Source organism: Myotis yumanensis, unplaced genomic scaffold, assembly GCF_028538775.1.
Source record: "Myotis yumanensis isolate MYYU_CA2020_CCGP unplaced genomic scaffold, mMyoYum1.0.hap1 SCAF_10, whole genome shotgun sequence".
Lineage (NCBI taxonomy): Eukaryota > Metazoa > Chordata > Mammalia > Chiroptera > Vespertilionidae > Myotis > Myotis yumanensis.
In genome coordinates this window covers 18090734-18115970 of record NW_027223761.1, presented here as the reverse complement: position 1 = coordinate 18115970, position 25237 = coordinate 18090734, and the positions used below count along the sequence as shown (strand labels likewise).

Below are 25237 nucleotides of genomic sequence, written 5' to 3'. Positions count from 1 at the left end.
ATGCCCGACATAAATTCCAGAATGTCAGAGCTTCAGGGGACCTGGAGATTGCCTGATCCACTCCGTTGAATTCAGGCTTATAAAGGTGAAGGAAGAGAAGGAAAGTGGCTCAGGGACTTGTCTCTTTAAGCCTGAGACTTTTGAAGGCAGCATGCCAGCTCTGGGCACCTGCTGTATTTGCTGACATTAACAATTCTGTACATACAAGGAGGCCTGCAATGGGCTCACACACCACAGGCTTCATTTACTTTCCAATAATTTGTCTCGGCACCACACTTTCCTCATGGCATTCTTCATGTCCGTGTTTCTCAGCGTGTAGATGAGAGGGTTAAACATGGGGGCGATTATGGTGTAAAACAAGGCAAAGACCTTGTCGTTATTGACAGAATTGGCTGTGGGGACATAGGTGAAGATGAGGGGCAAGAAGAACATGAACACGACAGTGATGTGTGAGCCACAGGTGGAGAGGGCTTTGCGGCAGCCCTCGGAGGAGCGTGTCCTCAGGGTGGACAGGATGATGATGTAAGAAATTACCAAGGCAACAAAGGTCAGAATGGACAGCACCCCAGTGGTGGTTATTATCGAAATAATCAACAGGCTCGTGTCGGTGCAGGCCAGCTTCAGCAGGGGGAATACATCACAGAAATAGTGGTCTATCTGATTGGGGCCACAGAAGGGAAGTTGGACAATAATCAATACATGCAGGATGGAGTGGATAAATCCCCCAATGACAGAGGTCATCACAAGGACATAGCACGCCTTTCTGCTCATGATGACCATGTAGTAAAGGGGTCTGCAGATGGCTACATAGCGGTCATATGCCATGGCCACCAAGATGAAGATCTCCGTGCCACCAAAAAAATGTGCATAAAACATCTGGGCCATGCAGCTGTTGTAGGAGATGGTCTTCTGCTGGGCCAGTAAGTCTGTGATCAGTTTGGGGGCCACCGTGGAGGTGAAGCAGACATCCATGAAGGACAGGTAGCTGAGGAAAAAGTACATGGGCTTTTCACTGAGGCAGCTGCCCCTGATGGTGACAAGAATGAGCAGGTTTCCCGAGAGAACAGCAATATAGCACAGTGAGAAGAGCACAAAGCAGGCAACCTTTGCATCCTCACCACTAAATAGTCCCAGGAGGATAAATTCTGTGATGTTGTCCTGTCCCATGGCTTCTGTGGGTTTGACCAGATAGAGGGAGGAAGTTAATATACCTAAAACACTCAACTATCTGAAATTATTGACTTAAAAGTCACTGATCTAGTCAAGAAATATGCATTGATCATTTATTATGATGCAATCACTATAATTGGTGCTAAGGTTAAGCAGTGTACAAAATATGATCTCTATCTACAAGTACACTGAAGTTCATTAGGACAAACAGCAGGTAACAATAAAAAACAAATAATCAATTAATTGCAATTATGATAAGTCCCACGTCCCACATGTACCATGAACACAATGAATACCTAAAAGATGTAAAGTCTTTTTTCTGAAAATTTTTGAGATCCAATTTTAGTATTATAACTTAAGAGTGATTTTCAAATCTGTTCTTCAAGAGCTGTGACATCACTATAATTCTCAGTCCTTTCCAATGACTAAACCTGTGCTAAATCCTGAAAGTTCAGTATTGTCCTTAGACTTCAGTGAGCTCATAATTTTAAATATTGGACATCTGGGTGACAATTTCAGAAAGTGCTCATAGAACCTTTATACATTATCCGAGGTAAAGGCCTTAAGCAAAGCAAAAGAAAAACCTCATAGACACAGACAACAGTGTGGTGATTGCCAGAGGGAACGTGGGGTGGAAGGAGGTAGAAGAAGGTGAAAGGACCATAAATGGGCATAGGAGATTTGGCTTTGGGTGGTGAACACACAATACAATATACAGATGACACATATGTAGAATTGTATATCTGAAGCCTATATAACTTTATTAACCAATGTCAACCCAAAAAATTCAAGAAAAGTTTTTCTAAAAAGAACCTTTTCATGAACATATTTTTTAAGTGGAGGGAGAAAAAGAGCAACAAGCAGGTCTTTGGGGGGGAGTGTTGCTGCATTGTAGGGACTTTTAATGCATTTACTGCTTCCTGAAACTGACCTTATTTCCCAGTTCACTTTCCAGTCTAACCCAGGAGTTCTCACCTTTTTTGTCCTTCAGTCACCCTTTCTGGTGCTTGCCTTTAGGACACACTCTTGAAGGAGCAAACTGCATCCAGAAATCCTTTTTCACTCCATCCATTTCACCACCTTGCAGCTCCTTGAATTGAACCACTTTTTTTCCTTACCAGGCTTACTGCACACTCATTGGCCCAAGTCCTTGGAATATTTTAGTTACAAGGAAGTGTTTCTTTGGTGCAAAATATTATACACCATCTCTTACTTAACTCTCTGCAACCTGATCTGAAATATATCACAAAATTGCTAAACTCAAAGCTCAGTTTTACAAAAAATTAAATCCTACACATTGATTAGCCTGTTTACGAAGGGTTATAATGTTAATTGAACAATGTCTTTTACTTCATCTGAATTCCTATGAAATTGTTTTAGAAAAATGAACATTTGGCATGAAAAGATAATTTTAATAGGATTTTAGGGAGTTCATGGATTTTTTTAATTTGAATTCCATCCATCAACCCCAAGTAATACCCTGTGATCTAACTTCTTGCAAAATCTCTGGAACTATCACATAACTCCAATTGCAATTGTCCTGAGCTGTAGTACAATTTGTTTAAAATAAACAATTAAAAGTTCTTTTTAACTGTGCGTTACCTATTGTAGCCTGAAAAATAGAACCCCTTACTTGAATATAGAATTATATTTAAATATATAAAAGGATTGCAATCATAAAAAGATATACCAGGTTTATGGTTAAGGAATAGCAATATAAAAAGATGTCAATTCTTTCCAAATTAACTAATACAGTCAATAATTAAAAGAAAAAATTCTGACAAAATTTTTTGTAAAATTTGTAAAGGTGAATCCAAAGTTCAGAAACACTTCATATTCAGATTAGGTAAGCTAACTTTTTAAGGGAAGACAGAAGAAGGTAGACATTCCTCCTCAGAACAGAAATATGTTATCAAGCTATGGCAACGAAAGTGTTGTTGATAAAGACACAACAGTGGACTTAAAGCCAGTCAATAAATAAACACATAAATATACTGGAATTCATTCCATGTTTAAGTTGGGATTTCAAACTGATGTGAAATAATGGACTTATTAGTACCGATGTTAGGACTTTGAATCTCCTCCTAGAGGAAAAAATATATTCCTCAAAGGCACAAAAAATTATGTTCTATATGGCTAAAGATGCAAATGTACCAAGTAAAATAAGAAACATATTTAAGAAAAATTTAGAATGGGTTTATATCTTAAGTAGGAACATTTCTTTAAGCAAAGCACAAAAGGCAAATTTGTAAAATATATATAATACGTCTAAAATTTCTGTGACAAATTCCATTTGAATCAAAATTTTTAAGAGTGGCAAAATGGGGGTACTTATGAATCCTGTAAATCAATAATATATAGCTAAGTAACCCATTTTTCTAAAACAGCAAAAACTTTGACTAAGCAATATACAGAAAGGAAATTCCAACTGGCCAAAACATATATAAAAATATTCAGGGAAATGCAAACTAAACAGTAATGAAATACTATTCTCACTTATCAACTTCATAAAAGTACAATTTTAAGTCTGGTCATATAAAACTTTATGAGCAACTGAGCAAAACTATCCACAAAGCATTCAGAAGTGTGTTTGTTGAAGACTCATTTAAATTTGGAAGATAGAAGTGATCTAAATACCTGATAATAGAACAGAAATAAGATGTGATATGTTCTTATTATGGAAAAGTAGACAGAAATTTAAGTTTTGGCTCCATATGACACATCAACCATGATACAAATCACTGAGATCTATTTTGAGTGTGAAAACAGATTTAGTCACAGGAAAGAACTGAAAATTATAGTGCCCTCATCACCCTTGAAGAACAGATGACCTCAGTGCTATTTTATAGATACATGGATATCTGTTTCCTCTCCAGGAAATAGGAATATTAGTATTCATGGATTCTTCCAGCTGCAAAGAACTAATGTTTTAAAATCAAGTGATATACTAAATTATTTATCCATTAATTTATCAAAGTCATCAATTAGTTTTCCATGTTTTACAGTATTAATTCTTTTTATTATTGCTGTCTTTGTCAATTATTTGATCATTTTTTCAAACTTTTATAGTTTTGTATCATTGCTTTTCTATCTCAACTAGAGTACAAAACACCACTATTTCTCATAGCCTCCTGTCCTAGCATCTAACAATCCCAAGTTTCAAGCCAGATTTCAAGAGAGCATTCCCCTTGTTCATTTCCTGTTAAAACAGACCTCTTAAAATCATTTTGTAAACTATTAAAATGCCAATTTTGACATGAATTAGAAGCCCATAAAAGTTATAAAAGAAATAGTTACCAAGGAGATACATTTTTAGAACACATATTTATGGAAAATATAATTTCCTAAAAAAAAGAAGCAGATAAGGATTGATTATTCCATAGCTACTCAAAGAACTAACTTTACTTAGACTCAGGCATTCAAAAGCATAAAAGGAAGAAAAAAAAAGATGGAAAAGGAAAAGAAAAAATAGGAACTCACATATTGAGTATCAGTTCATTCCAATCAATATCTGAAGGGAAATCCTTGTCTTCTTGAACTCATGCCAAAAGACCAAAAAAAAATCTATTCTAAATCAAATAGATCTCTTAGGGTAGAAAGGCAATGAAAAAAAGTCTCATGCTTTGTATCCAGCTTTCAAATTATATTTAAAATAAATATATTTTGAAAATTAACTTTCTGTATACACATAAAAGGAATGAGCATTACATCACAAACTGCCGGGGAAACGCACAAAGCTCTCATCTTTTTTCCCTCCAACACAGTAATGAGCAGCAAGGCCCAGCTCCCTCAGTGCACGGGGCTTGGAGGCACCTGGGGAAGCTGCAGTCAGGAGTATTTAAGGGCGTGAGAGGACCTAGGTGCCATCTCACAGGCAATCCCCGTGGTGATTCTTGGACAAGACCAGTGGAAAAAAACTGGTGATTTTAATTTGCTCTTGCTTCCACTTTTCAAGTGTGCTGTCAAAGAAATCCTTTTAAATTGCTTCAAATATGTGATGTTAAGTATTAGATGTAAGTTTTATGGTCAGTGACCAAATGGTCTTAAAAGTAGCTTTATTACTTTCTATGCAGGGATAAACCCGAATACACTGATTATATTTCTTAAGAGCCTCCTTTTGCTCCCATGTCCAAGGCTAATATTTATTAATTAGAGGCCCACTGCACAAAGATTCGTGCAATACGTCTTCCTTCCCTTGGCTGCCAGCACTGGTTTTCCTCTGGCACCTGGGACCCAGGCCTTTGGTCCAGCTGCAGCAGAGAAGCCAGGCCTCTTCAGTCTTCAGTTGTCGTCAGTCTTAGCTCTGTGCCTGTGTATGCAAATTAACCCGTGGGCAGCATCTGGCAGCGGCGTCTGACGCTGCCCAACCCGCCTCCCTGGGTCCCCAATCGAGGCCTGGACCCAGTGGGTGGTGTCTGGTGCTGCCCACCCGCCTCCCCAGGTCCCCTGTGACACAGGCCCCAGCCCATCCTTGATCAGCAGCCAGTGTGGGCAGGAAGCTTGGCTTCCTCCTTCGCCAGGGGCAACCCATGCCTCCAGCTCTGTGGCCGCTGCCATCTTTGTTGGGTTAATTTGCATACTCGCCCTGATTGGCTTGTGGGCATAGCAGAGGTATGGCCAATTTGCATTTTTCCCTTTTATTAGTGTAGAAGAGACTTGGCACACAAAATTTATGTGGAGGTACGGTCCCTAGGCCTGGCCTGTGATCAGGGCCATCTTCCACAGTTGCCCTGCAGCAGGCCCTGCACCCACCACCACCCACCCCCTGGTTCCCCATTCGCCATTGGGTGATCAGTGCCTGATAGACAGGGGAAGGGACCAAGACGTGGTCAGTGCTCCTCATAGTGACTGGTCCAGTGGTTGTTTGGGTCATTCTGCCATTAGGGTCAATTTGCATATTACCCTTTTATTATATAGGATAGAGGCCTGGTGCATGGGTGGGGGCTGGCTGGCCTGCCCTGAAGGGGGCCCCAGATCGGGGCGGGGGGTCCCCAATGTGGGACAGGGTCAGCCTGGGCAAAGGGCCACGGGTGATTTGCAGGCCAGCCACGCCCCTGGCTTTGTCAGGAAGGACATCTGGAAGACATCCATTCTATCTGGTCTAATAAGAATATCACCCTTTTATTAGTATAGATGTTGACGGTGCTCAGCTTTTTCTTAACATGCTTAAGGTCAGACTTAAATGTCCCTATTTCCACAAAGCCTTTCCTCATTATGTTGTCTTTCCTATAACCGTATTTCGTACCCCAAGTTATCCCATCGCACTCCCAGTACCTAAATGACCCCACTTTCCATTTTCACAGGTTTCCATTCTTACACAGAGACATTATCATCTTTTTTTCATCCTAAAGAAGTTCTAAAGTTCCTGGTATGACAAAATTTAATACAGATTTAGTAATCTTAATATAATTTAGTAATTTATAAATAGAAACGGAAGTTCCAAATTTAAAACAAATACTCATGTTGACTTTTCTATGTAGATAAAAATGCAAATAAGAAAATATTGAAATCAGAAAGATTCTTAGTGATCATGTAATTAGAGACTATGATATTGACAGATGGTGACAAAAGGTGTTATCCATCTCTATTGCATTAATATATTTTTCATCCAAATATCTCAGTCTCTCTGAAGTTACTGTCTTTTCTGGATTATATTAAAACTCACTAAAAATAATTCATACCTGTGATGTAACTATTCTGCTTTACCCTAAAATTCTTCCTCTGATTATAACATTTTTTGTCTTTAATTTGTTATTATTTTAAAATTCTCTACCATCAACTACTGTCTCCTTTACTTCTAAACCACATAAATATATCTACCTTAATTTGGGCCACTATGTGACAATCATAATAACTCAATGTTATAAACAAGTTACCATAATTGGTATGATTAAGAGAAAACTTAGTACTTCCCAAAAATTCAAAGGGATCATTTTTGGAGGGAAAAAAAAAGTAGTTTTTAGAAAAAGAATAATGAGTGCAACCTCAATAGCTAAAAGCTTGAAAAAAACAAAACTCCTTCAAAATGTGAACTTTCTCACCATGTTCTGTCACTGTACCAAAAGGATCTAGGTAAACATGAGAAAAATTTAAAATATTCTCCCAAGAACTAAAGGGAGGTTAACTAGATTATATATATATATATATATATATATATATATATATATATAGTCCCTTAAAACATGAAGATCCTACTATTATTTTAATATGATGCTTTCTTCTGAGTCAGGAAGAACAAGCAAGTTGAAGGTCTATGCTCAGACATTCAGAACACAGTGTCTAATAAATGAGACACTAGGAAGGAGAGCCTGCTAAACGATGGACATAAGTACATAATGTGTAAGTATAAACAGAACACTACAAGCCAACATGAAGCAGGGCAGGGAAAACACCAGGTCAAAATCACAGTGACAGTAGGCAGGCAAGAGAGGCAGGGAACAGTGATGGCTGTTTGTTCCTGGGCTGGATCTTCTTCTACTTAAAATTGACTGGAGTCCTAACTGGATAGCTCAGTTGGGTAGAGGTCATCCCCATACTGTAAGGTTGTGGGTTTGATACTCAGTCAGGGTACATAAAAGAATCAACCAATGGCCCTGCCAGCATGGCTCAGGGGTTGAGCCTCACAGTTCAATTCTTGTTCAGGGCACATGCCTAGGTTTTGGGCTTGACCCCCAGTGTGGGGCATGCAGGAGGCAGCCGATCAATGGTTCTCTCATCATTGATGTTTCTATGTTTTTCTCCCTCTCCCTTCCTCTCAAATCAATAAAAATATTTATTTTAAAAATAAATTGGCTGATGAATGCATAAATAAATGGAACAACAAATCAGTTTCTCTCTCTCTCTTTTACTCTCTCTCTCTAAATCAATAAATAAAAATTAAAAATATATAAATAAATATAACTGACTTGACACCACCCAGTATATGTGTGCACATTGCCTTTCTTCCTGAAGAAATTAATTCTAATGCCCCAAGTTAGCATTATATTAACTCCACAATAAGAAGATAATATTCTCTGTAGGCTTCTTCTAGATCAGCCCAAACTATGAAGAAAAATTTGAAATTCCAGTCATCATTTGTCATCTGAGACGAGCTTCTTGCTCCAGAACTTTCTCATGGCATTTTTCACCTCTGCATTCCTCAGTGTATATATCAAAGGGTTGAGCAAAGGTGTTCCAAGTGTATAAAACACAGCTATCATCTTGTCCAGGGGGTAAGTGGTCGCAGGGCGGGTATATATAAAAATGCAGGGACCAAAGAACAAGATGACCACGATGATGTGGGAGACGCAGGTGGAGAGGGCTTTTCTCCTCCCTTCAGCACTGTGGTTTCTCAGAGAACGCAAGATGACCACATAGGAGAACATCAACATGACAAAACTCACTGTACAAATGGTCCCACTGTTGGACACCAAGAGAAGATTGATCACATAGGTGTCTGCACAAGCAAGTTGCAACAAGGGCTGCAAGTCACAAAAATAGTGATCAATTACATTGGGGCCACAGAAAGGTAAACTCAAGGCCAGAAAAACCTGAGCTAAAGAATGCACACAGGACCCCACCCAGGCCACAGCCACCAACACGCCACAGACCCGTTGACTCATGATGGTCATGTAGTGCAGGGGCTTACAGATAGCCACATAGCGGTCAAGAGCCATGAGGATCAGGATGAAGATTTCCAGGCAGCCAAAGAAATGGAATGAAAAGACTTGGACTATGCACTCATTGAAAGAGATAGTAGTGTTCTTCAAAAGGGCGTCCACAATCATTCTAGGGGCTACGGAGGTAGAGAAGCAGGTATCAGATAAGGACAGATGGAAAAGGAAGAAGTACATTGGACTTTCAAGTGTCCGACTGGTCTTGATGGTAGTAATAATCAGAAAGTTCCCCAGCAACGTCCCCAAATAAAAAAGCAAGAAAGTGGCAAACACTATTTTCTTCCTAACAGGATCCTGGGTCAATCCAAGCAGAATGAACTCAGTCACATTATTATTCAGCTGCATGATTTCTTGAAAGAGGACAAGGGTGAGTGTAAGATATTTTATCTGCAAAAATAATAATGATAAAGGAGTTAATTCATGACATAATATGTGATTTTATGAAATATCTTAAGAAAAATAAATATTCCTCATCATGGACATTGTAGCTGTGGTTTCTTACTATGTCATCTCAACTCTTTGAGCCTGAATTTGTAATGACTACTTTATAGGGTCCTATGAGTCTCAAGTAAGCTTGTGAATTTTGTACCTTCGTATAGTACCCTTTAAATACAACTCTCCTGTGGCAGCCTTTGGTGATCATTTTGTGAAAAATGAAATTCTCTCTCCAGTTCTCTAAAGGCTCGCTTTGCAGCTTTTCTTATATTATTACATACTCTGCTGAAATTCAGTTAGCTTCCTTTTTGGAATAAGAATCTTTGGAAACTACATATTCTCTGGATTATATTCTCCGTCATGCCAAACCCAATGCCTTGTGCCATGTAGGTGCTTAGAGTGTCTTTACATTGAACTTTCTCTATTACCTCTTAAAATATCATATCTGATTATTTTAGTACTATTCTAATTAGAAAACACATTCACATCATTAATCTAATGTGGCCTCCTCCTACCTATTATGTATAGTAGACAGATAAACATGCTCCCAACTTATAAATTTTTTTAAAAAACCTGAGATCAACTTTAAATAAGTTAGTAAGTCAGCTCCACACCCTGGAGAAGAAAAGCCCACACAGCCAAGTAAGACTTGGGGATTTGGACACCCAGAGAAAGGATTACCTTAAGCATCTGATGTGTTTTACAAGAATCCTTGGCCTTGAAAGAATGCAGGGAGAGCTTTGACCCTGTTCCTATCTTCCCGACACTGATGTTTATTTCAGGGCTTGTCTTTGTGGATGACCACATTCACTATTTCCAGAGGTGCGTTAACACCTTTCATCTTGGGTTCTGAAAGGAACTTGTAACAAAAATGGGTAACAATGATCTGGAGGCACAACCACACTAGCAAAATAGAACATCTTCTAATAACTTACCTGAACTTTCCAAGCAAGTTTATCCAACTTTAGAATAGCTAAGTATGTTGAAATCATGATAAACAGACCACGTGTTGGGTTGGAGATAATGGGGAAGAGCTTAAAGGAAATAAGCTGGGAAAAGGTGGAGAATAGATGAGGATGGAACACAGAGACTTTCATCCTAAAAGTCCGTTTTATTGCAGAGGCCACAGTGAGAATCAGTATTTTCCTTAAGGACTCTCTTTTAAACTACTCAACCCTCCCTGACTCAGTTCTACTGCACTTCTATCTTAGGGAGAACCCCTATGCTCATTTTATTTCTATGCAAAATTTACCATTCTCTGTGGGAAAATTAATAGATTGTACCAAAAATTTTATCCCTCAAAATCCCAGGTTAAAGAATGATAAAGTCTCCCTCCCATGCATATGACACATTACTTTTCACCTTCATTATAGTTTTTAACCTTAACATTGTCCGGTTTCTCTAAACTTTCCATGAGAAGCAGTTGTTCAGCTTTCCATACTAAATCCCAAATGCACATCAACTGCAAATATGTCCTTATGATACAGTATGAGCAGCATGCAAAGCAGAATGATTCCAGACTGTGATTTACAATCTTCCATTTAAAGCTGTCACCTGGGGATGGAAGAGGTAGCATTCTCTAGCAGCTCTGTCAGGCCCCTACCTCTATTAACAGTTTCTCTAACTTCTAACTAGACATATTCTCCTTTAACTTGTAATACCCATAATGAGGATGTATCTTGCTCAGCTACTGAACATGAAAAGCATTGTGAACTTTTCTGCACTCTGCCATCTCAAGAAACTTTAATAAACCTTCGGCACGGAATTCATTTTTCTCTCCCAACACAATGATGGCTTTTCTCAGACCTAGTGCTCATAAAACATTTATTGAATTCAAAAGGTTGTGTTATATCAAAACTTATTTTCATTCTACTTATTTACTACATTAACAATAAACTTTTTAAAACATGTTTTTCTTTTCCTGTCTCAGAGGAAGTACGAGCAGTATAAGACATATAGAAATAGAAATAGATTTTCAAATCATGTTGGATTGTTCTGTAATAATACTCCCCTGACTATAAAGATGTCAGTCATCTGTCACTTACCTGTTAGAACACTCTAAGTCAGTGTCAAGTATGTCCATCCCTCTTGGAAAGCAGGAAGAAGAAACAACCGTGTCTTAGGTGAAAGAGGAAGTGGAACGTCAAGAAACTACTCTGCTCCCATTGAGTGCCCTTAGCTGTCCCTCCATGCATTAGGAGACAAAAACTCTTCTTGTTCTTATCATTTATTTGCACATATAATCCAGGGAAGGCAGTGTGGTGCCTGAAGCCAGAGGTTCAATCCTTACCTAATTTATCTGTATCATATTTGAAGAAAAAATTTAGAACACTAAAATAGACTGGTGTCCTGTGAGAGGAAGAGAGTTTCTTTAAAGCAGAAACTTTCCCGTGTGCATTAAATATTATTAAAATATGTGATCTAGAAAGTTAGGTTTGAGGTATATGATTATGCCTCTATTAATAAAATGTATATTTATAATAATGTTTCCATCTATATCTACATACCTATGTTAACTAAAGGTGACTTTCAGAGGTTCAGAGAGCCATGAAAATAAAGGATCTTAGAGTATTACATGATATCATAAAGTTCTTCATTCCCCAAAGCTTAGCCTGAGCTCAAAAGCCTAGCCAAGTAAAATAAGATCTTCTGTTTGGAAAATGATCATGAGATGTATCATCTTTACTCTCTTATTGCTGTGTTACCCTGCTATATAAATAGGTGAACTTCCAGAATCTTGAGCCCCAAGTGGATCTGGTATCTTCCAATGGCAGACCTTGTCTGCAGGTACTTTTGCCTACAAGAAATTACTTAGAAGTGAAGAACTAAAAAAAGACAGCCTAATTAAATGTAAATTTACCTTAACCCTATATTGTAATTTAATCATCCAATATGAGCATGTGGGGGAAGGGGAGATAAATAGGTGAGGATTCTTAGGGCGGTGAAACTACTCTGTATGACACTATAATGATGGATGTGTGTCATTATATACTAGTATTTGTCCAAACCCATAGAATGTATAGCACCAAGAGAGACCGCTAAGGTAAACTATGAACTTGGATGATTATGAGGTGCCAATGTGGGTTCACTGAGGGTAACTAATGGACCACTCTGATAGGGGACATTGATGATGGGGCGGGGGGCTATTCAGATGGAGGGGGCACAGGGTAAATGGAAAATATCTGTACCTCCTGCTCAATTTTGCTGCTCAACCTAAAAATGCTCTAAACATAGTCTTCCATTTAAAAAATACAAAGTGATTTATTAGTGAATATATAAACTTTTACACACATATGCCAAATATTTCTCTAAGGTGTAATTTTTGGGGGTAATAAGCTATATTGAGGTGATGACAATAATGTATTCTTTAGGTCAGCCTTAGTTACAGCTGCCTTGGACTCCAGCCCTGCCTTTGGCTCATGAAGCAGGGAAGGGAAAAGTGTATTCCCTGACGTACATGGCAAACTGTGGTCAGCATCACCTTCCAACATGGTCTCTTGGTCTCTGAGGCTGATGCAATGCTTTAATTATGTAGAATGCTTGGTGCCAAAACCACTTCCACACTAACAGGCACTTTTGTCTATCCACTCCCCAGTGATAACTTCTAGCAACCAATGGTTCTTGGCAAGAAGTTTTAGCAATAAATCTTACCATTTAGCTACTGAAAATGGCTCCTACTAGCAGACACAATTCCCCAACATAGTGAGAGAATTCTCTGAAGACATTACATCAGCCATCTTGAATGGCATCTTTATCTCGAGTACCTTGTCCATCACGAACTGTGGCTGAGGCCTCTTTCCTTTTCTCTCCATCCATGAGTACATGCCAACCCTCCGTCCTCACAAAGAACATCTTCCTAAGATCACACTCCTCACCCTTCCACACTCTGAGCATGAGCACAGCACCAACTTCACATTCAAAACCTGTGGGTCCCTTTGAAGTGTCCATGGCACATAAGGGTACCTTGTCAATGTGTGGACAGTTGTTTCTCAAATTTGAGTATTTTGCAGAGGCTTTTAATAAAAATGCTGTGAAGGTCAGCTTTGACCTTGGTGTTCAGCCAAAATTATTTATCAGCCTAAACTTCAGCATTTAAAAGGCTGAAGAGCCCAATGCCTACATTAGTGTCATTTCTGACATCTATGCCTGTCAGGGATATGATGGCATATGTTACGGTCATATCCAATCTGCAACTCCACAATCCATGTGTCCTGTTCTACCAATAAAGTGAATAAAGGATGATTAGGATGGTTAGTGATAAAGGACTACATGTGCTAGAGGACTCTTTCCACCTTTCTTTTTATCTTTAAAATCCCAATAACTTCTCTTTCCTCATTCTCAACCAATCTCTTTCTACTTCACAAAGACACCTTGAAGCAATCAGAAAAGAATTTCTACAAACTTGCATCACATCCTTTGTCCACCCTCCAGCATTTGTGGCCTCATATTCAGACTCCCTTCCTGTTGTGGTAGAATCTTGATCCCTATAAGCTAGCTGTTCTGCGACCTAAACGCAACACTCCTCTTGGAAAAGTTGCTATGGAAAGAATTCTCCCCTCTCTGCAGAGCAGAGATTATTTGACTTGAGCACCACCTCATTGGAAGATCAACTACTTTTGCCATTAATTTTTCCCCTTCATAGTAAAATATGTTGGAAGAATTTGGTATTTTTTCTTATTTATTATACTAGAGGCCCAATGCATGAATTCGTGCACCAGTGGGGTTCCTCAGCCTGGCCTGCGGGATCGGGCCAAAATCTGCTCTCCGAAATCCCCTGAGGGGTCCCAGATTGCGAGAGGGTGCAGGCCAGGCCAAGGGACCCCACCGGTGCACAATAGGGGCCAGGGAGGGACGCAGAAGTTTGGCCAGCTGGGGAGGGACTGCGGGAGGGTTCCAGGGCATGTCCAGCCTGTCTTGATCAGTTGGACCCCAGCAGCAAACTAACCTACTGGTCAGAGCATCTACCTCCTGGTGTTCAGTGCACATCACAGCGACTAGTCGACTGCCCCCTGGTGATCAGTGCACGTAATAGCAAGTGGTTGAGTGGCCTTAGCATATCATTAGCATATTACACTTTGACTAGTTGAACCGATGACCAGATGATGGGACACTTAGCATATAAGACTTTTATTACATAGGATTATTTTTCAATTATGGTTTATAGTCAACATTATTTTGTATTACTTTCAGGTGCACAGGACAGCGGATAGACATTCATATAGGTTACTAAGTGTTCCCTCCTATAATTCAAGTACCCACCTAGCATCACAGGTAGTTACTATACTATTGATCCCCTGGCCATTCAAGATTCCTGTCCTCCAAGTCCATTCTAAACCAATACCAGGCAGGTTCCTCCACCACTCCACCCTAACAAACTTCCTGTGAATATTGCAAATGATCTCTACATTACTGAATCCAATGGCCAGTTCTCAGCCATCGTCTTACGAGATCAGTATTAGATTTACATAACATTCTTACTTTCTGGACATTCTTTATTCACTCAGCTTCCAACTTACCTTAGTCTCTTGGTTTTCGTCCTATTTCACAGGTCACTCCTTATTCTCCTTTCTTGGTTCAGGTTCTTCTCTCTGACTTGTTAAGGTTGTTCTACACCAGTCTCAGTCCTAGGTTCTCTTCTTTTCCTCTGTCTGTGCATATTGCCTCAGTAAATGCATCCAGTCCCATGGCCTTAAATGGCAGAGAACTGCTGAAGACCCACAGATGTATATCTGCATCCCAGACCATGCTCCCTAACTCCAGACTCATATAACTAACTGCCTGTCCAAATATCCACTTTGTTGTCTAATCAACATCTCAAATTCAGAATATATAAAAAACTGAACACCTGCTTACAACCCCTCAACCTTCACACCACCATGACCACCATGCTCCTTTCTCAGTTCATGGCAATTCCATCCTGTCCATTTCTGAGGCCAAAAGTCCTTTTAAGTCACTCTTTACTTCTTTCTTCACACAATCTGACACTAAATTCTGCTGGTTTTCCCTTGAAAATACACCCAGAAGCCAGCACTCCTTGCTATTTTTACCAACACCAAATAGTTTTTACCTAGAGCATTGAAATTCACCTATAACATTCAGCAAAATGTTCCTCTGTGAAAATGCAATGTAAATGCTTGTCAGAGAAACATGTAAAGAGTCTCTAAGTGGGATATTTTATGCTAAATTCTCACTATACCATTCTTTTTCCCAAAAGCTCTGCATGTCTCCCACCTCCCTCTCAACTCTGAATCTGTTGAAGGTTTATTAATGCTAAAGTGGGACACTGCTGGGTGACTGCAGTTCTAAGAACTGGTTTGCCTGTCCGATTTTTGAGCTATTACACTTGCTTCCAGGAATTCCAATTCCTGCAGAATATTATAAGCGATACTTAAACTATTTAAAATGGCAAAAACTGAGTTATTGCCAAAAATGAGAAGTAGCAGAAATTAGAATCCTATATAATAAAAGGCTAATATGTAAATAGACTGAACGGCGAAACAACTGGAACAACTGGAACAACCGAACAACCGGTCACTATGATGTGCGCTGACCACCAGGGGGCGTGCATGGAACATGGCAGGCGTTGGCCACAGCACAATGGTGGAGCAAGTGAGCAGTGGCTCCAGACAAAGGTGGGGCGCCGGTCATTGTCATCAGGGTGAGCCTCTGGTGGTTACTGAAAATTCTTTGCTCCCGCGAGCCATGGTCCCCTCTCTCCCCTGGCGCTCGCACCTGCTGCTGGCACCAGCCTCACTCACACCCGCTACCAGCACCAGAGCCAACGCTCACACCCACAGCCAGCACTGGAGCCGCCACTCACACCCACTGCTGGCACCCAGCACCAGTCCTGAAAGCTCGGCGCCATCAGGTGGTGCAAGCTGCAGCTGCTGGCCCCGATCTCCCCTGAGGGCTCCTCCACTTCCCCCTGCTCCTGAGGGGTGATCGGGGCAGCAGTCACCACTTGCACCCACTGATGGCACCAGTCCCACTAGCATCTGCTGCTGGTGCCATCCCCAATCATTCCGTGCCATCAGCGGGTGCAAGTGGGGCTGGCACCATCAGCATGTGGGAGCGGTGGCAGTGGGCAGAGAGGGGATTGGGAGCACAGAGGATGGGCCGAGACCCACCCCTGTGCCCACCGCAGCCTCTTGGCCCACAGTTCCTTTCAAGGTGCACAAATTCATGCACTGGGCCCTTAGTAAGAATATAAGATTCCTAACTTCTTTTCATCATTTAACAGTCATGTCCTGCCTAGGAGGCTTTGAAGTTTTCTCTGTTCACAAGGTAAGGTTAAAATGTAAAAACCTTTGTCCATCAATGTGTCTTTTTTTATTTCTACTTTTATTTTTTATTTATCTTTATTGCTGAAAATATTACAGATGTCCCCCTTTTTCCCCTATTGACCCCCCCTCCACCCCCATGAAATGTGTCTTTTATGTGAGTAGAAATGGATGTTTCTCAAATCAAAATATACAATCCCTTTCAAAATAAAAAAAATTATCTTGAAGTCCAGCGTCAACACAAATTATTTATGAATTAACATTTCTTATATAACAGGCTCTCAAAGCTAAAATTTTGACTAAACACAACAGCTGTGAAGTTACAAAGTGTGTCCAAATTATGTGTGCCTCTCTCCAAACTAAAGGAAATGATAAACGTAAGTATCCTACAAAGGATATAAACCAGGTCAGAGTGTAAAGTGGGAGAGTGGTTTTGAGAATAGCTTAGGGGAAATCACCCCAAAGTGTGTGTGTGTGTGTGTGTGTGTGTGTGTGTGTGTGTGTGTGTGTGTGATGAAGGGGGATTACAGAGTGCTATTCTGAGAACCTAGCATGTTCCTCCATATTGCTCAGCCCAAGGGACTGAAACTCTAGGCAGGAAGAGACTGTCTGACTTACAGGTGGATTCGGGTGAGGGTGGCTAGTGGATATCAGCCTACATCAGCAGTGTTTCTACATAATAGCATTCCTAGGGCAGAGATACATGATCCTTTCCCTGTGGAATGCCATAAAGGAGCCATAGGAGGTCTTCTAGGAACCAGCCCAATAGGGCCACTTGAAATTCCAAGTACAGTATTTTGAAGATAACCACTGGCATTCTAAGAACTAAGCAAGAAGTCAACAGAAATCATAACAGACATTTTCCTCCTATGTCAATGGTACTAGGATTAAAAGACCTACAAAAAGTCCCCAAAAGGAAGGGGAATAAAAAGCTTTCAACATTTGCCAGGCAGCCCAGTAACAGTAAGCCACTTGTTAAGATACCTGGTCATGTAAGACCTTAATGTCCCCTGACTGCTTCTCCCACCTTCTCTAATTGAGCCCATATCTAAAATCTAAGGGAATCTGGGCTCTATATTACCTAATAATGAGAAGAAAATTTCTGAAGCTTTCTGAGTTTTCACTTAGGCACAGATAAATATTTCCTTACACCATAGTAAATTTGAAGGAATAATGAGAGATAAAAATTAAAGTTTCATTTTGAGTATGTCTTGGTTACTTAAGAATCAATTGCACTTAAATATACTATTCATACGACCAGATTCAAATGCTTTCAAAACAGAACTGTAAGACATAAAATTAGGAAAATTGTTCACTCGGAAGAAGCATGAAATTAAATTGCCACTTGTGAATATGGTATTGAGAGCTCTGACAAATGTCCCATCTGGGACTCAAATTTTTATCTGCCACTGCTTGTCTAAACCAGAACTATTGGGAAGCTTTGGTGAACATAACATTATGTCCTCAATTGATGGAAATGCTTTACAGACTTTTGAGTTCATTGTGTTCCTTTCTCATTAGCCCATATGACTAAAAATAATACGTTCTGGTGCCAATTTGATGGTAATTATAAACTTGAGTGCTGAAATGGCATGGCAGTACTTGATTAGGAGGTGGAGATGGTAGTGGTAGTGTGTGTGTGAAATATACATATAGATTATGTTCTCCTCAAAAATGAAAACACACACTTTATTTTTTATTTCAATTAATGTTATATCTTTTTAATACATTTTTATTGATTTCAGAGAGTAAGGAAGAGGGAGAGAGAGATAGAAACATCAATGATGAGAGAGAATCATTGATGATAGAGAATCATTGATCGGCTGCCTCCTGCACTCCTCCTGCTAGGATCGAGCCTGCAACCTGTGCATGTGCTCTTGACCGGTATTGAACCCAGGACCCTTCAGTTGACAGGCTGATGCTCTATGCACTGAGCCAAACTGACTAGGGTGAAAATACACATTTTAAAACATTCTTATATAAAACTAAAAGAGCAGAGTTAAGAAATATTAGACCTGACTTTTGATCCCAGATTCTTCCAAAAAATCTGATTTTTCAGTTTTGAGATAGAAGAAAAAAGCTTCATTCCTGTCTTTCCTGGTACCCAAATAAACTTAATAGCCCAGGAAGATCAATGATAGAGGAATATCTTGAGATTTCATTTTTCCTTCAAATGTTCACATACTCAAAAAATGATGCTCAAGAAGTAAGGAATGCCCTAACCGGTTTGGCTCAGTGGATAAAGCGTCTGCCTGCGGACTCAAGGGTCCCAGGTTCGATTCCGGTCAAGGGCATGTGCCTTGGTTGCGGGCACATCCCCAGTGGGGAGTGTGCAGGAGGCAGCTGATCGATGTTTCTCTCTCATCGATGTTTCTAACTCTCTATCTCTCTCCCTTCCTCTCTGTAAAAAATCAATAAAATATATTTAAAAAAAAAAAAAAAAGAAGAAGTAAGGAAGATAAAGCTCCTTCTCTCACATCTGGACAAAATCTCCACTTTCCTTTCTTCTTTTCTCTCTCTTCATCATGCATTGCTCTCTGTCCTCCCTTCCCCGCTGTACCCTTCCTCTGCCAAACTCTCTTACTGTCTCTTTCTCTCCTTTGTGAAGAGCACTGTGAAGACCCCAAAGAGCAACTAACTGGCTGGTATTGCCTACCTCATCCAAATATAACATTCCTCCCTTGCTCACCACTCACAAAATTAATTTTGAGAGATTTTCCAGGGACATTCTAGGTTCTCACTGATGTTTGTAGCTTTCATTGGAGTTAGAGGGTTCACCAATGTAGATACCCCCAGGGAAGTAGGCTCAAGCACAGATTTCCAGAGCAGCATTTTCTCAGACATGTTCTCTTATCTTCAGGTTGTCAAGACAGAAATCTTGACTCTGCAAGTGTCCAGACATTCAGTAGGACAAGAATGAAACCTATAAAAAAAATGGTGCATACACACACAGACTTACTCTGTCATTAGTCAGTACTTTTCTTTCTGAAGAAAAATTTGTATACAAAGCCAAATTACCTACTGAGTATGGTCAGATGCTGATAGAAATCAAGTAAGGATCAGCATAGATTGTTCAAAATAATTATGTACTTTAAGTAGTAATCATATTCTAATGCAATCTTCTCAGATTTCTTAATTGTTTATTTCCCAACAAGAATATTTTGCCTTTCCTATCCATGAAACAAAACTAAGCTGTTAAGGCAGTATATATTAGAATCCCCATACATCATTTATCAACTGGAGTCATCCTTTGCTACACCATAATTTTTTCATGGCGTTTTTCACTTCTGCATTCCTCAATGTATAGATCAGAGGGTTGAGCAAGGGTGTCCCAATTGTATAAAACACAGCCACCATCTTGTCTATTGGAAATGTGGTCGGTGGGCGTGTGTATATGAATATACATGGGCCAAAAAATATGACAACCACAATAAAGTGGGAGGTGCATGTGGAAAGGGCTTTTTGCCTTCCTTCTGCGCTGTGGTTTCTCAGAGAGTACAAGATGACACCATAGGAGATAAGCAGGATTATAAAACTCAGCATGCAAATGGCTCCACTGTTAGAAACAACTAGCAAATTTATCACGTAAGTGTCCATGCAGGCAAGTTTCAACAAGGGCTGCAAGTCACAGAAATAGTGGTCAATCACATTGGGGCCACAGAAAGGCAAGTGCAAAGCTAGTACTATCTGTGCTGAAGAGTGGATACAAGATCCCACCCAAGCCAGAATCACCAGCACAACACAGACTCGCTGGCTCATGATGGTTGTGTACTGCAAAGGCTTACAAATGGCGACATAGCGATCAAAGGCCATGAGGAGGAGCACAAAGATCTCCATGCAGCCAAAGAAATGGGCTGCAAAGACCTGAGTCATGCACTCATTGTAGGAGATGGTCTTCTTCTGAGAAAGGGCGTTCACAATCAATCTGGGGGCTGTGGTTGTGGAGAAGCAGGCATCAGCAAAGGACAGATAGAACAGGAAGAAGTACATGGGACTGTCAAGGGTCCTGCTTGTTTTAATCGTCACTACAATGAGAAAGTTCCCCATCAGTGTCGCAAGGTAAAGCATCAGGAAGACCCCAAATACTGCTTTCTGCTTTCCTGCATCCTGCGTCAACCCAAACAAAATGAACTCAATCACACTATTATTCATCACCATAGTAGTAGCTGAAGAAGGTAAGGAGCAGTTGACGCAGGTTTAATCTGCAGAGAGAAGAAAAGACGTGTCATGTTGAGGAGATTAGTGAGCTGAACTCTGAATTCCTTGTTTCTGCTCCATCCTGTTACCTCCAACTGCCTTTAATCCCCCATGAATCTTTGTAACTCTGTGATGTCCAGGCCTCTCCCAGATCTACCTGTTGTTCAGAAACTTATCACATTGGACCAAAGTGTCTGCATTTGGGGAATAAAACAAATAAACGTCCTTTAAAAGGCTTGATTCCTACCAAGAGTGAGAACTGCACAATTTGTACTTTTCTTGGGCAAGTGACTTAACCTCTTTGAAATTCAGCCTTCCTGTGGAAAAATAGAGGGCAAATACTTGCCCTGCCTTATTCCAAGTTTTCCTAAAATTTAAAAGATATATATATTATACCCATACATATGCACACACATACACACGCATATTTCGTGTATTATATATCTTATCTATGAGCTTTGAAATCTGATCAACACTATTCCAATATAATGATTGTTCAGTTCTCTCATTTTTGTATCCATTATCCCAGAACTCTTTGGGACACTGGTGAAATATGCTTTATTTTAACAGTCTTTTACCAATGCCTCTTGTGTAGCTTCACTGACTGTCTTGATATAACAAATGTCTGGACAATTCTTTGAAGTTGACATAATTTGGGAAACTTTTTTTTCCTGCTTTTTCTTTTCTTCTGTTAATCCTCACCCCAGGATATTTTTCCATTGATTTTTAGAGAGAGTGGAAGGGAGGAGGAGAGATACAGAGAGAAAAACATCAATGTAAGAGAGGCACACATCCTGACCAGGGCCAGGGATCAAGCCTGTAACCTAGGTAGCAACCTAAGCACGTGTCCTTGACCAGAATAGAACCGAACCCTTCAGTCCACAGGCCAGTGCTCTATCCACTGAGCCAAACCAGCCAGGGCAGGGAACTACTCTTTATTTACTCTACTCTTGAATTTATCTCATTAGAATATTGAGCCTCTCTGCTGATGAATTTGCCCTGACATAAAATTTCTAATATGCCTATAATCTAAGTAGTGTTTTTACTCGTATATATTCCTCTTTACTCTGAATTCCCTTTGATAAAGAATTCAGCCCTACCTGGTTTGGCTCAGTGGATAGAGCTTCAGTCTGCAGACCAAAGGGTTCTGGTTTGATTCCCATCCAAGGCACATACCTCAGTTGCAGGCTCCTCCCCGGCCTGGGCCCTGGTCAGAGGGCATGCAGGAGGCAACCAATCAATGTGTTTCTCTCACATCGATACTTCTCTGTCTTCCCCTCTCTCTTTCACTCTCTCTAAAAATCAATGGAAAAATATCCTTGGGCGAGGACTAAAATAAGAAGAAAGAAGAAGATCCCATAATCCCAATATACAATTTTATGATTTTTTTTATTTCAAGCCCTTATTCATCACATATATAGTTTGTATGATTAAAATCATCATATAATATCATTTTGTGTTTTCATGTTGGCTTAGAATTGTTTTAACATTTCTTACCATGCTATTATATTTTCCATAGTTAATTGTCAATTTAACAATGTTAAAATGTATAAATTTGTCCATTAAGATACTTACGTTGCTTCCAGTTGTCACTCATAAATAACAATTTTATAAACAACTTTAGAATAATTTCCCAAGTATGATAGTGCTCCCCCAAATGCTAGATATTATCATTGCTATTGATAAGAATTAAATTTTTCAGTATCTTATACCCTTTTATTAACAATATTTTTACTATAGAATAATCCATGATGATGATAAAATATTTAAAGAAGAAGAATGCAAAGGAAAAGATTAAAATCTCTCCCATAATTATTTGAATCTATAATCTTAGTCTCCAGAAATAACTCCTTTTGATTTTTTGTATGTCTTCCAGAAAATTTCTATAAAGTTATTTATATGTGTTTATTTATATGTCCTTTTTTTATGGTAGTATGGCCATTATTTAAGATTGAATATTTTGTAGAAAAGCTGGTGGTGCACAAGCAAAAACAATCAAACAAACAAACAAACAAAACAAAAGCAGGTTATCTCATATCTTGACATTATCTTATTATCTGACTGACTTGGTTAATAGGCATTTTTATTATATTTATATAAATTTTTATTAGCAGACATATTTAATATTTTAATCCTTTTTCCTTTGAAGAATGTTTTACCTTTTGTCAGCTCACTTTTTGTGATCTTGATTACCTGGTATAGATATTAATCTAGAAAAATCACTTATTTCTTGGCCTGTGGGCATCCCAAAAATGATGTCACAGTGGCTCTGACTTGTCACCTCTTTTCTTAAAGTATCAGAGTGCTTGCTCCCAATTAGTTTCAGAGGGGCACAGCAAGATTACATCCCCCTCAATACGGTCCTCTGCTGTCATCAGTGCTGTTAAGACTTCATATTTTAGAGCAATTTTAGGTTCACAGCAAAATTGAGAGACAGCTACAGAGATTACCCATATGGTCCCTGCCTCCACACACACATGACCCCCAAGCACACACCACTATCAACATCCCCACCTGAGTGCTGCTTCTGCTATAATTGATGGATCTACAATGACACATCACAATTACCCCAAATCCATAGTTTATCTTGGGGCTCACCAGGGTGGGGTATATTCTGATCTGGATAAATGTGTAATCATATGGGTCCATCATTATAAAAACCTACAGGGTATTTTTCACTGTCCTAAAAACAGAGTCATTTTTATATTCACAGAACATAGAACATAATTCCTTTCACACAATACCTAATACTGGTACTTGATAAATTCTAAATAAAATGTCTCACACAAGTTAGAAGAAGGAAATAACACTTTGATTGAGCTATCTATGTGAGTTTTCAATGTTATATTTATTAGCTCATATCAGACCGATATTTCATAAACGTCGGTATTACAAATGGCCAATCCTAGAATTCTTTAAGCGAATCCTCGCATGGGTCCTCTCTTTCTAAACAGAAAGGACACAGTTTCAGATACGCCCTCTTCTCCTACTCTTTCTGTCCTCTCCTCCTTCTTACCTCCTCATCACCTCTTGAAAATAAAAGGCTTTAAAAATATAATGAATCATGAATGTAATAAAATGGTTACTATGGTTTTCAAATGCAGTTGCTGAAATACTGACCATGGCTTTCAGAGCCCTCTAACTCTTGCCAACTCTTTCTTCCCACTTTTTCCCCCAGTATTTCTCCTTATGCGTGTTTCAGCCAAGCCTGGCACTGCCCAGACCATCTGTTCTCTGAATTTTCTATTTCCCACAGTGGCTAGCAGACCTCCCTCAACTGTAACCTCCCTCTCCATAGCTACCTGTATACAGAGTGCCTAGCTGAATGCCATCTTCTCAGCAAAACATTTCCTGGTTTTACCAGTTGAATCACTTTCTTGCTAATGGCCTTCCAATGTTAAAGAGTGTGTGTGTGTGTGTGTGTGTGTGTGTTGAATCATGCTATCCTAACGGTAGCCGTTTTCTCTCTTTTGTTTTAATGTCTTTTGTTCATTTGATTTTACAATATCCCACAAGGCAAGTTCACATTGTCCTATTTTGTGAACTTTGGGCTAAGCTGGGAGGCAGAGGTTAGCAGACAGCAGTCAGAAAGGAGCCAGGTTCAGAACTCAAGCTTTTGTGCTCCATGGCAATTCCCTGACATCCTGCAAACTTCAGGACAGGCAGAGAAATCAGCATTTTATATGTATATGTGGAAACTGATAGTGAGGAGGGATAGAGAGGTTAGAGAATGATGGCAGAAATCAGAGCCCAAAGGGGGAAATGTGCATGTGGGGAAACGAAGGAGGAAGGGGAATTAAGGGCTGAGACAGAGGAAGGAAAACCCACAGTGCAAAGCGAGCATAAACCCATGTTAGAGATAAAGAGTAATTTGCCCTAGGATTTCACTAGACAATTTTGCTTTGCTCTCTCCCACTCCTCATATTACCCCTTTCTCCAACCCCAGAAAGAGGATGTGATTTTGGGCTGTAAGTGGGGTGACAGTGGATCCTATACAGCCAACATTATTATCATTAATATTAGAACAATTGACATCATAATATTGTAGAATCAGAGTATCGATCAGTATCAATGCATACTGATTGCCTATTATCAGTATGCACCTCTATGATTTTCCTGTCCCTACGCTTTGCAAGTCAGAAATCTGCAGGTATAAGATACTACACCTCTACTCCCTTCGATGTACCCCGTTTGCAGTAAGAATCGGGCCTAAGACAGTGCTGCCTCAAGCAGAAGCCAGTGAAAGTTGGGGAGCCCTGGCGCGTCAGAATCTTCTCATCACGGTCGGGAACATATTCCTGGAACTCCAGGTTTTCCAAGAGACAGAACTGCATGATGGCAACTACCCTAAAACCCAGTCCTGAGTGGGAGGCAAGAAAAGAAAAATGGTGTGGTGCGGCTTGAAGACTCACCTTTAAAAAAAACAGGTGATATCCAACAGAGAGCTCACAGTTTTCACTCTTCCAGTTCTGATCTATTTTACATGTGTTTGCAACATGC

The 25237-nt window shown here is 39.7% G+C and overlaps 3 protein-coding genes across 3 annotated transcripts; all 3 read right to left on the bottom strand.

Annotated features, from left to right (window-relative positions):
• Positions 1–240: 240 nt before the first annotated feature.
• LOC139017891 (olfactory receptor 4P4-like) lies at positions 241–1167 on the bottom strand. Its single transcript, XM_070426504.1, has one exon. It carries the CDS (start codon positions 1165–1167, stop codon positions 241–243), a length of 927 nt encoding a protein of 308 aa, XP_070282605.1.
• Positions 1168–8240: 7073 nt separating this feature from the next.
• On the bottom strand, positions 8241–9170 carry LOC139017890 (olfactory receptor 4C16-like). Its single transcript, XM_070426503.1, has one exon. It carries the CDS (start codon positions 9168–9170, stop codon positions 8241–8243), a length of 930 nt encoding a protein of 309 aa, XP_070282604.1.
• A 10353-nt stretch (positions 9171–19523) lies between these two features.
• LOC139017889 (olfactory receptor 4C11-like) lies at positions 19524–20698 on the bottom strand. Its single transcript, XM_070426502.1, has 2 exons — positions 19798–20698; positions 19524–19525 (listed from the first exon to the last, which is right to left on the bottom strand). Coding segments are annotated over exons 1-2 (903 nt in total).
• Positions 20699–25237: the final 4539 nt, after the last annotated feature.